The sequence below is a fragment of the Vanessa cardui genome, chromosome 22 (genome assembly GCF_905220365.1).
Source record: "Vanessa cardui chromosome 22, ilVanCard2.1, whole genome shotgun sequence".
Lineage (NCBI taxonomy): Eukaryota > Metazoa > Arthropoda > Insecta > Lepidoptera > Nymphalidae > Vanessa > Vanessa cardui.
Window position 1 is genome coordinate 9,908,140 of NC_061144.1, and position 13,036 is coordinate 9,921,175.

The 13,036-nt window shown below is 37.7% G+C and overlaps 1 protein-coding gene across 6 annotated transcripts in view; it reads right to left on the minus strand.

Annotated features, from left to right (window-relative positions):
- LOC124539231 (protein lingerer) overlaps positions 1-13,036 on the minus strand; it is a 33,604-nt gene that overhangs the window by 12,376 nt on the left and 8,192 nt on the right. For 3 of the 6 annotated variants that reach the window (XM_047116529.1, XM_047116530.1, XM_047116533.1), the window contains 14 exons: positions 12,505-12,669; positions 11,469-11,545; positions 11,048-11,134; positions 9,977-10,066; positions 9,519-9,587; positions 8,789-8,873; positions 7,935-8,020; positions 6,592-6,780; positions 5,370-5,462; positions 5,084-5,165; positions 3,452-3,561; positions 2,804-2,887; positions 1,541-1,642; positions 328-717 (listed from right to left, as the gene is read on the minus strand). In XM_047116529.1, the coding sequence (XP_046972485.1) occupies positions 328-717; positions 1,541-1,642; positions 2,804-2,887; positions 3,452-3,561; positions 5,084-5,165; positions 5,370-5,462; positions 6,592-6,780; positions 7,935-8,020; positions 8,789-8,873; positions 9,519-9,587; positions 9,977-10,066; positions 11,048-11,134; positions 11,469-11,545; positions 12,505-12,669 (1,709 nt within the window). The remainder of the gene's footprint in view (positions 1-327; positions 718-1,540; positions 1,643-2,803; positions 2,888-3,451; positions 3,562-5,083; positions 5,166-5,369; positions 5,463-6,591; positions 6,781-7,934; positions 8,021-8,788; positions 8,874-9,518; positions 9,588-9,976; positions 10,067-11,047; positions 11,135-11,468; positions 11,546-12,504; positions 12,670-13,036) is intronic. The other 3 variants (XM_047116532.1, XM_047116531.1, XM_047116534.1) reach the window with 3 other exon arrangements.

Sequence of the window (13,036 nt, forward strand, 5' to 3'; positions counted from 1 at the left end):
CGTTATGGATATAAATTTCTACATTGCGATGGCAAGATTCGCAAACGATTGTATATACCAAGTGTTAAGAATTTTGTTGATTAAACACCCGATTCGAATTTTTCTGTAATGTGTATTTTTTAAATTAATTATACTTAGTCTTTAAAACAAATATAATTTGTTAGAATTTTAACACAAATATGCATACACCTTCACCCTGCTTTTAAAAAAGATTTGATTGGTCAAAGGGGGCGGAGTCAGGCCGGTAAACAATGACAACTCACTGCATTCTTAACGCGAACAAACTATAGAAAATATTATTTATATTTGCATGATAAGTGGTCTCACCATGTGATGCGGCAGGCCACTCCTCATGAGTTGCTCGTCGTAGGCGTAGGCGCCGCCGTAGAGCGCGCCACCCGCGTAGCCGGCCGCGCCCGTAGCGCCCGCGCCGACGCCCGTAGCGCCCGCCGTGCTCGCCGACGACACGGCGCCCGAATTGACGGCGCCGCTCACCGTCGTGGTGGTGACCTTGGCCGTGGTCGTCTGCGTGGTCGCCGTGCTGGTCAGGCTGTTGCTGGCCGCCACCGAGCTGTCGTACTGCGGTTGGGCATCCTTGTGGTGTTTGGGCGGGTGGTGGTAGGGCGCCGGGTGGGCGGAGTACGGCGCCGCCGTGTACAGAGCGCTGCCGCCGTACGCCGCCGACACGCCCGTCACCGCCGACGACGCGGGCGTTTGCTGCGCATACGATACGACCACCATTACTTTATTAGAGGTTCCAAAAATTTTCAAGCTTTTATTTACTTAATATAATTAATAAATAAATAATAAAATAATAAATAAACATGAGACAACATCACATACATTACTCTGATCCCAATGTAAGTAGCTGAAGCACTTGTGTTATGGTAATCAGAAGTAACGACGGTACCACAAACACCCAGACCCGAGACAACATAGAAAACTAATGGTAATCTACATCGACTCGGCCGGGAATCGAACCCGGGACCTCAGGGTGGCGTACCCATGAAAACCGGTGTACACACCACTCGACCATGGAGGTCGTCAAAATATATTTCCACTGAATAATCAAGACGTGGTTGATTTACATCTATATATACACAGTGGCGTAAATAGGGCTGTGCCACCGGTGTCGAGGCACAGGGCGTAGACTCTCGGGGGCGCAAGAATAAGCAGACCAGGCAGGACTATTGTTTTTTCATTTTGATCTTGTTAAGATTCCGCTGAGCCCATAGTACTCGATTCCAATACAAACGTAATTACATGCTAGTATCATTAAAAACATATATCGCGCTCATTTTTTTTGGCACTGAACGAGCGTATTTGTTTTAGTGTTTATCGTTAATAGGCAACGCATTTGCAGTAGTGAACCTGAGTTTAAGTTTTAGTGAGTGAGACAATAAAATAGGCAAAGGGTCTGCCTAAATAGGGCGCAGTTATAGAAGCTCACACAGGGGGTAGAAAAGGCTATTTACGGCACTGTATATACATGGAACAAGTCTCAAATTCGTGTTATGGTAGAAAAAATTTTGTGTCTAACCTGATACGAGTTGATGATGGGCTGGTACTGTGTGAGCGTGACGCTGGAGGGGTAAGCGCTCGCCAAAGAAGCGCCTGTTAGCGACGCATTCGTGGAATTCACCTGTATTAAGCGATATAATATAAATAAATAATATAATAATAAATATGAGACAACATCACATACATTACTCTGATCCCAATGTAAGTAGCTGAAGCACTTTTGTTATGGAAATCAGAAGTAACGACGGTACCACATACAAGACAACATAGAAAACTAATGGTAATCTACATCGACTCGGCCGGGAATCGAACCCGAGACCTCAGAGTGGCGTACCTATGAAAACCGGTGTACACACCACTCGACCATGGAAGTCGTCCATATATATAGAAGAGTAAGATTCTCTTTTTTAACTTACTTTGTCTATTACTATACATTTTTATTCTATATATGTTCGCAAATTAGAAATATCTTTTAAGATGTATGACTTTCAAAGCGTCTCCCAATCAAATAAATCTGATAGGACGACGCATAAAGCCGGGTTATCTAGCTCGGGTTATACACCGATATCGACAAAAGAAAGTCGTATCGCTCTAGCTCCGAGCGTTAGCTACACTTAATATTTCATTTCTATTATAAAAATAATGAACATAAAAAATATATAATCAACAACAAAATAAATTCACAAGTCGATCCATATTAGGTTCCTTGTATTTAATAAAACAGGATAAATAATATATTTAAGCAAAATAAACACGTCATAAATAGAATTAAAATAAATTTTAAACCGTTTTTATTCACGCATAAACGTTGTCAGTCATTTTGGTGAATATAATTTAAAAAATCGCTATCGTTCATATGTAGTGTACTAATACTAGCTTTACTCCAAAAAAATTGTTTTTCCAGATGAAATTAAAATTCCAGTTTTTGTCTATATGACGTCACACAACAGTAGCTCATATTTTACGTCACGCGATATAAAGACTTTAAATTACGACTTTTAATAATACACAATAATGTGCTCTTGCGACTCAGATATACAATAATATTTAAGTATATTTCTACAAATATTTTAATTAAAAAAAAATCATAATTGTCATAATCTTCTATCTGTATGAGAATAAATAAATATCCGCACTAATTTTTAGTAAAATTTCATTCACATTTGGGAATATGAAACTTGAACCAAATTGTTCTAGTCCTGTCACAATATTGTGGTGCAAATTTAATTGATATATTAATTTTTTTTTTTTTTTATCATTTAACTGTGTAAGTATATAATACCTGTTGCGCGTAAACATTAGCTCCGTAGACGGGCGGGTGATGCGACACAGCGTGGTGGGCGTACACGTTTTGTTGTCCCACCGTCTGCAGACAATTATTGATTTTATTCACACTATCCACTTATTCCAAAATCGTTTGCTAACAACTTTACGGAATTCGTATTGACAATATCATACGATCATCCCATTGATAGAAACCTAATAATTACGATCATGTCATGTTTGACGGCGATAGTTTAAATAAATAAATAAATAAATATGAGACAACATCACATACATAATCTGATCCCAATGTAAATAATTTGTATTTTTTTTTATTCTCATTTGATTTACTTAACCTTTAAAATGTTGTTAAGGGGATTAAATATAAGCAAAAAAAAAAAAAAACAAAAAAAAAAATTAACAAAATATTGGTGGTCGTTTTGGAGGTATCCCTATAAGACAGTGACCACCTTCGTCACGGTAGCATGCTTAAGCGATCCCGTTGCGTCCGCTGAAAAACGGAGAGGGTACCGCTGGTTTTTTAGTGGGTAAACCCTGCTCAGCGTCCAGGGCTCCGGGGAGACACACTCCCCCCCCCACTTTTCATCACGTGGGGGAAGCGCATAATGCGCTTTTCCAGAGAGAAAAAAAAAAAAGTAGTGTCGACCTTAGGCCTGTGGTGCGCGTAGTGGTGGTGCGGCTGCGGCGGCGCCGTGTCCGCGCTGGCCGCGCCCGACACGCCCAGCTGCTTCATCGACGCCGACAGCTTGTCCAGCGCTGGGACACAAACATGCCTTGATTACCGAACGGATCTTATGATAATCTTCATACTTCAACTACTACTATATTACATTATATATATTGCACAAAACTACTGCAATACAAACGTTCCCTGTTTACTGAACGGATCTTACGATCGTCTTTATGATTCAACTACTACTATATTACATTATATATATTGCACAAAACTACTGCAACACAACGTTCCCTGTTTACTGAACGGATCTTACGATCGTCTTTATGATTCAACTACTACTATATTACATTATATATATTGCACAAAACTACTGCAACACAACGTTCCCTGTTTACTGAACGGATCTTACGATCGTCTTTATGATTCAACTACTACTATATTACATTATATATATTGCACAAAACTACTGCAACACAACGTTCCCTGTTTACTGAACGGATCTTACGATCGTCTTTATGATTCAACTACTACTATATTACATTATATATATTGCACAAAACTACTGCAACACAACGTTCCCTGTTTACTGAACGGATCTTACGATCGTCTTTATGATTCAACTACTACTATATTACATTATATATATTGCACAAAACTACTGCAACACAACGTTCCCTGTTTACTGAACGGATCTTACGATCGTCTTTATGATTCAACTACTACTATATTACATTATATATATTGCACAAAACTACTGCAACACAACGTTCCCTGTTTACTGAACGGATCTTACGATCGTCTTTATGATTCAACTACTACTATATTACATTATATATATTGCACAAAACTACTGCAACACAACGTTCCCTGTTTACTGAACGGATCTTACGATCGTCTTTATGATTCAACTACTACTATATTACATTATATATATTGCACAAAACTACTGCAACACAACGTTCCCTGTTTACTGAACGGATCTTACGATCGTCTTTATGATTCAACTACTACTATATTACATTATATATATTGCACAAAACTACTGCAACACAACGTTCCCTGTTTACTGAACGGATCTTACGATCGTCTTTATGATTCAACTACTACTATATTACATTATATATATTGCACAAAACTACTGCAACACAACGTTCCCTGTTTACTGAACAGGTCTTATGATCGTCTTTATACTAAATCATACATTTATATTACATTATACATATTGCATAATTCTATTTAGTTAAGGTTTGATTACAACACAGTTTGATCCATAACCAGGCATGGAAACTTGTATTTTTCTTGGAGAGGAATTTACGAATAGAAGCCTTCGGAAATAATCGATTAACCATCTATTTCGTACTAAAATATAGTACATTAAAATCACAGACAAAATTAATGTAGAGATATCACTATTGTTGCTCTGACTGTACTTTATCATCACTTCGTAAGTTAACACAGATTGTTACAATTGTACGGCTTAACTAGTCCTTTCGCGCTGATGACGTTTTAGACGGTACTAAATGCAGAGGACTCTCTAAGTGGAGAAGTGTTTGGTTAAGTCGCATGTATAATATTACGAATGATTTTGTATAACATATTTACATGTACTGTTTGTGACTGCAGATTCTGTCGTGACGGGTTGACTTACAGGCGTCGTTTCCGCTACTGATAAGCTTTCACTTAGCTGTTGAACAAGATTCTATATTAATAAAAATATAGCATACAAAAATTTTAATATCTATTGTATTAAGTTTTTAGTGACTTAAAATACTCAAAATAATTAATAATTCTGGTATATTAGTAAAACAATGTTTTAATTTAAATATATTCTTCATTATTTTTATAGATTTTTAAACTTAATATGTTATTATTGTTGTGTTGTACTCACCATACTGTTTGTGTTGGGGTAACTGTTGCTTGGTGCCTCTGTCGTTGTTTCGTGACTCGATGACACTGGTTGTGTTTCTGCTTGTGTTACCTGCTACGTTTATAAAGAAGTAATTGTATATGCTCATAAATAAAAAATAAAGACAGAATTTCAAAAGTAGGTTAAGTAACATATAAAAAATTGGGGAATACTTATGATATTGAAAGGGGAATATTTAGCATTATTAAGTTTACATGATTTTTTAGTTTATTGATTTTTGGGGTAAGCACATTCTAATTGTATTGGCAAATTATTGATGAATTGATGTGCCATTCAAATAAATAAATAAAAATAAATAAATACTAAAGAAAAGAGAATATGTTAGAATATGTTGAAGTTGAATGAATGTCCATTCTGTATATAGATTAGGGTTGCTGAGGATTCCTCTTCCGCTTCCTCATAATTCAAAAGTTCCGCAATATTTTGGGTTCCTCAACCGATACCGCTTCCTCATAAATAAAAATTAAAAATCCTCTTCCGCTATCGCTTCCTCAAAATTTAAGAGCAATTTATGAGGAATCTGGAGCTGTAATAGACACATCCTGCCCCACACCCACCGCTTCCACGTTTACCAATAGAGGAGAGGTGCGTGTTACTAAAGCTACTATTAAATAACGACATTAAAAAAACTAATTAATATGCATGAACACAGTCTTTTATGGTGGAAAAATGATCCGAAATATTTGGGAGCTTTAGGGCAATACCTATCTTCTCCTCCATCAAGTATGCCCAGCGAACGACGTTTTAGCAGTGTCGGATTAGTACGAGTATATCTAGAGCTAAGAAACCGGTTGTCAGGGGAAACAGCGTCCAAATTATTTTTTACAAACCTCCCTATAATTAATTTTGATTATTTATTAGTATTCAATTCCTTTATTTTGATTACTAAAACATTTCACTTAAGTAATTAATAAAGATATAAAGACTGCACTTTTTTTAGTGTATGTATGTTATGTACAGACAGGACAACGGCTTTTCGGTTGGGTCCGCTAGTATTTATATTTTCCTATCTTCCTAATCCGCTCTCTCTGCCGCTTCCTCATCCGCATCCTCTTTCACGAAAAATATCCTCATCCTCATCCGCATCCTCTAAATTTGCGTTCGAAAAATCCTCTTCCTTCTCCTCTTCCTCATAATCACTTCCTCAACAACCCTAATATAGATAGCGGGGGCGCGGGCGCACCTTGGGCGGAGCGGGCGCGGGAGCGGGAGCGGGCGCGGGCGCGGGCGCGGGCGCGGGCGGCGCGGCGTGCGGGCTGGCGGCGGGCGCGTCGTGCAGCGCGTCCGACTCCAGCGCGCCGAACTGCACGTCCAGGAACATGACGCCGCCGCTCTCCGTACCGCCCGGCATCTCCACCGCCGACGACGGGATCTGAGGCGACACAAGCGTTATTATAGTGACACAAATTAGATGTAGCATCGGAAAATGCAATGGAATGAAAATAAAACCGATTACTGCCGATTTACACAACCAATAGAAACAGCTCCCTATCGCGCCATTCGAAGCTATTCGTCGCTATAGATTCACGCGTCAGTTCAACCCGTGACAGCGAGTGCGTGTAAATCGACGCGTCAAATTGACGAATATATTAGGTCATATGATATTACAAGTTATTACGTTTGTGCAAAGATCATAGTCGCGTGAGAAATAAATATTGATAATTTGGGATAGCGTACTTAATTCGGATGTGATCGGTTTTACGAATTTTGCCGATGCGACATCTAAGTTGTGTCGTACTATACGTTACTACTCTTCACCAATATACTTGCTACTAGCCAATTGGCTATTTGACTGGTTTTTAAAAACCATTTTATATTATTTAGTTTTTTTTTTTTTTAGACAACATCACATACATTACTCTGATCCCAATGTAAGTAGCTGAAGCACTTGTGTTATGGTAATCAGAAGTAACGACGGTACCACAAACACCCAGACACGAGACAACATAGAAAACTAACGGTAATCTACATCGACTCGGCCGGGAATCGAACCCGGGACCTCAGAGTGGCGTACCAAAGAAAACCGGTGTACACACGACTCGACCACGGAGGTCGTCCAATTTAGTAGAGGTTAAGTGACCCAGTAAAAGTTGATTCTCTTATTTCTAGTATATATTTGCCGAAAAATATCATATTAAAGATTCCATATTCAAATAACGCGCGAAAACGATACTTGGACAATATGGCGCTGCAATGGGGTCGGTGACGTCACTTTGTTGTATTTCAATCTGTGGTACATATAATAGAAAAGCAAGGTTTACAAGAAAGTGACTTCATAATAAGCCCGGCCAATCAGCGAGCGTTTTGTGTCACGTGACAAACGTTTGAAAAAATGCATTTTTATTGATTGATTTTTGACTAAATTAAATATTATTTTCAAGTTTCGTTAGTAAATAAACATTTTTAAGCTAATAATAAAAACTGATTACAATAATTCACGATTTATTTTTCGCATTGTCAAATAGCCTATTGGCTTAACTTATTATTGAGTATACAACGTTAGTAGTGGTAGATTTCGCTTCGAACCTTAGATGGCGGTGGTACTCGCACTCTCTGCGTCTTGCGCTGTGTGGACATGTCGCCGTACACGCCGTAGTTGCTCGTATAAACACCTGAAATAATACAACTTGACATTAATGTACTCCACTATTAAATCAGAATTTAAAACTTTGTATCATTTTTGATAGGAGGTATAGTACGACACAACTTAGATGTAGCATCGGCAAAATTCGTAAAACCGATGACATCCGAATTGAGTACGCTACCCCAAATTATCAATATTTATTTCTCATGCGAATATGATCTTAGCACAAACATAATAACTTGTAATATCATATGACCTAATATATTCGTCAATTTGACGCGTCGATTTACAAGCACTTGCTTTCTCTGACGCGAGAATCTATAGCGACGAATAGCGTTGAATGGCGCGATAGGGAGCTATTTCTATCGGTCGTGTAAAAATCGGCAGTAATCGATTTTATTTTCATTCCATTGCATTTTCCGATGCTACATCTAATCTGTGTCGTACTATAATTATGTATTCTTAAATGGATTTGGACAAAAAAATGCAATCATAAATATCAAAATACATTTTGACCACTACTTACACAAAGAAACTAAATACTAACTCTTATACAAAGTACGCTCAAAACGTAACATATTATTTATTTTTCATCTTATTTTAAGAACTGAGTCAATAAGATGAATGTGAAGTTCTCGTAGGGCAATGTGTTATCTATCTATCTATATATCATATCTATCATATTCTAGGAAAACCAAAAAAGTAAGAAAAAATAAATTTAAACTCGAATATATATCATCTTAAGTCTGTCGTCTTATAATATTAATTGCCATGTTAGTATCGACTATGTACTCACTGGCGTCGTGCCTTTGCGCCTGTTGCGTGAGTTGCGACAAGTACTGCGACTGCGCCGCGCTCAGGCTGCCAGACATACCCATCGGCTGAAAACAAACACATACACACATGTAGATTACATATTTTATGATAAAAGCCGTCAATAAAGCATTGCAGTTCCAGCTATAGGTTATTTGACAATCCGAAAAATACAGTGTCAATGGTTATTTATTAACGGAAGTTGAAAATAATATTTAATTTAATCAAAAATCCATAAATAAAAATGTATTTTCTTTAAAGGTTTGTCACGTGGCACAAAACGCTCCTGATTGACCGGGCTTATGATGAAGTCACTTGCTTGTTAACCTTGCTTGCCTTCATATGTACCACAGATTAAAATACAGGCAAGTGACGTCAGCGACCCCATTGCAGAGCCCTATTTTTCAAATAGCTTTTTCGCGCGCTAATTAAATATGGAATTTTTAATATGATAATTTTCGACAAATATGTACTAGAAATAATTTAAAATGCATTTTAAAAATCAGTCAAATAGCCTATTCAAGACAATAATTACATTCTTTCACCACAAAGCAAACTAAATACTGTGCCAATATAATCTATAAGCCTTTCTACTGTGATTCAATTTTTTTTTACTTTCCGTACTATATTATATTGGAGCCATTAATCTACTAAACTACATCTGATGTTAATGTGTTTGCAAGAATCAGTCGCGGTGGTAACGAGCGACATACCTGGTGGTGTTGCGTGTGGTAGCTGTCGGGCTCGCTCTTGGGCGGAGGCGCGCTGCTAGCGCTCAATTGCTGCACACATATATATATTTAATTTTATATTTCAATTATATAAGCTCTTTTTTCTAACAAGCTTTATTACTCGACTTGTAGATAGTACTCTTACTCTAATAAATATTTTGATAATATAAATCAGACATTGCTAGATAAAACTTGACAGAGGCTCATTGAATTTTTGTCTAACGTTCAGAATTGCATAGTCAATAGATTTCACATTGCAGCCATGATCAGACCTTTTTCCATTGATGAACATATTGAGTTTTTAAATAAACAATTTTATCAATCTGTATCTTGCTATCTTACTACGATACGCTCACACAGTCGCCCGAAAATAGAGACATTTATTTCAGACAAATCTCCGAAATGGCTTATTTTAAACTAATGTATATTTATTATCTTACCGGGATGTGCTGTTGTGTGTTGTGGTAAGTGTAAGTTGGAATGTGTGCCTCCCGTGGACCGTTCGTCTCGGCAGGACACTCCCAGTCCTCCTGCAACAATAATAATAATATTAACAAATACTATTATTAATTCTATGATAGACATGTAAATAAATCATTACTACAAAATAGGTACGTAGTTTTAGTAATTATACGAGATGTTTAAATAAAATTAGTATGTTGTGTGACACATTAGAACATATTTAAAAATATTCTTAAATTAATCTTGCTAATATGCAATATTTGTGCTAATTTTTCACCGTATATAAGTTAATAATCACTTAATGAATGTAAACTAGTCGTCACCCAAAGTTCCAAATTAGATTTTTAATTAATTATTCTGTAATTCTTTAAAACTAATTTAATAATCTTTAAAATTTTATTTGATTGATTATTACACATTGAAATAAAACTAGTTTTAACGGATTTGAATCGCGTATATTAATTATTTTTATCACCCCGACGTTTCGAGCACTTTACAGCGTTCGTGATCACGGGTAGACCTAAGAGTCTATAATATAATTAATATACGCGATTTAAATCCGTTAACACTAGTTTTATTTCAAGTAGAAGATTAATGAAAACAAATACTGAGTTATACGAATCGGGCATGTTTAACTTTTAGGTACTCCAACCGGCGAATTTTATTTGTTGTTTCCAGTCCGTACTGTTACATTACTTGAGTCTACCCGTGACCACGAACGCTGTAAAGTGTTCGAAACGTCGGGATGTCCAAAATAATTAATATATGCGATTCAAATCCGTTATAACTAGTTTTATTTAAATGTGTAATAATCGCAAAAATCTAAGACTTCTACTGCTAGACAGACCATCATACAAGACCCTTTTAATGATTATTAAATTAGTTTTAAAGAATTATAGAATAATTAATTAAAAATCTAATTTGGAACTTTGGGTGACAACATTGTGTGAACCAGTACGGACTGGTAACAACGAATACATTTCGGCGGTAGGAGTACCTAAAAGTCAAACATGCCCAAATACTGAGTTTATAATATTAACGAGACTTACTGTGGCGGGCGGTTGCGCGGGCGCGCCATCGGCGTCGCTGCCAGCGCTCTGCGTGTTCACGCTCGGCGTGAAAACCTGCGACACGATATATAACATATTTTGAAAAAATTGAGTCAAATCATAAACACCAACAATATATTTCATTATTACATAACTAAATTTCACATGCTATTCGTAATTTTTCTTTCCACTGACAGGAGCGCTGGTTCGCTTTTTGCCCAAAGGATCGGGCATTGCGATTCAACGGGGAAATACTTCTAGCATTCTTGCCACCATTCCACGCAATCAAGATTTATATAGTAACTATTTTTAATTCATAATTGTATGTATTAATTTATTAAAGCATTTAGTGTTTTTAATTCTCATGTTAATAAAGATTTTTTTCGTAAATTTTAGAAAACGTTTTTTCTATTTTTAGTACCTTAGTGTCTGAAAGAGAGCCAGACCATTCCTCATTGTCCCAGTCTTCTGTGGTAGGAAATGAGTCGATGTTGCCACCTGAAAATAATTTTTTTGGTAAAATTAATAGGCATGATAAAACATAAGTTTTAGCCGCCGATGATAAATATTTCATTTAATTTTTTTAGGAAAGACTATGGGATAATTAGCTGCACTGATGATCATTAGTCACCACTAGCGTTAATCTATTTTGTGTTTTTCAATTTGTATCTTTTATCTATAATAACATTGGCTAACACAAATATATAAAACAATAAACTGTCCAAATGAGTTTTAACAAAGTCAGAACTAATAAAGCAAAGCAAAGTTCGTTGGATGTCGTGTTTGGCAGTTAATCTCAAGGAAGACCATTCAAGGTAAGTAGAACATGCAGTGGCGTAGCTATCGTAGGGCCAGGAGGTGCAGTGCATCAGGGCCCCGGAGTGCAGGGGGCCCGCTAAGCTAAACCTTAAGCTTATGAAGCTAGAAAATCACGACCCTGTGCACAAGATTTCTTATTTTATTACTGTACAATAATAAGAAATCTTGTGCACAGGCACAAGATTTCTTATTTAGTATCTATAATTTTAAAGGGTAATTATTAGTTAAACAGGGATGAAAAAGAGGGGGTGAGGGCCCGTTTTTTTTTGCACCAGGGGCCTTCCTCACCTAGCTACGCCACTGAGAACATGTAATTGTGCAAAAGTGTGTGAAGAAAGGCCCGCCCTGAGGTTTAATCGCCAGGCCACCGAGGCAGTATACTAACTCGGTAAAATACTAATAATAATAATCAATAACATGTCTGTCCGTCTCCGTCAAGTATTCAAAAATGGAACCGAGGCAGTATACTAAATCGGTAGAATAATAATAATAATAATCAATAACATGTCTGTCCGTCTCCGTCAAGTATTCAAAAATGGAACCGAGGCAGTATACTAAATCGGTAGAATAATAATAATAATAATCAATAACATGTCTGTCCGTCTCCGTCAAGTATTCAAAAATGGAACGCTACCGACCGGTGTCGGGCGCGTGCGGCCAGTCGGCGTCGTTGCGCGGCGCGTGCGCGCGGGCCGGCGCCCCCCGCCGCGCGCCGCGCCCCGCGCCGCGCCCGCCGCGCGCGCCGCCCCGCCCGCGCCCCGCGCCCCGCCCGCGCGCCGCCCCGCCCTCGCCCTCGCCGCGCCCTGCACATTGAACACCTTCATTAATCAAATCAAATCAAATCAATTTTATTCAAGTAAACTTCACAATGAAGCGCTTTTGAATCGTTAATAATCAAATACTACCACCATTAGTCTATAGCATAGGGAATGTGAGCCACCAGATGGATAGTCCCGATGATCGTGTAAAATGTGTAACATTTAAAATACAAGTCGAAACATATTTTTTGTTTGTGGATAAATTGTGGTAAAAATATAAAATAACAAAATTGGGTAGCTGCTTCCGGGTACTCCGGCTATCTCTTAGTAACAGCCTGTACATTTCCCACTGCTGAGATAAGGCCTCCTCTTCCATTAAGGAGAGGGTTTGGAACACATTCCACCACGCTGT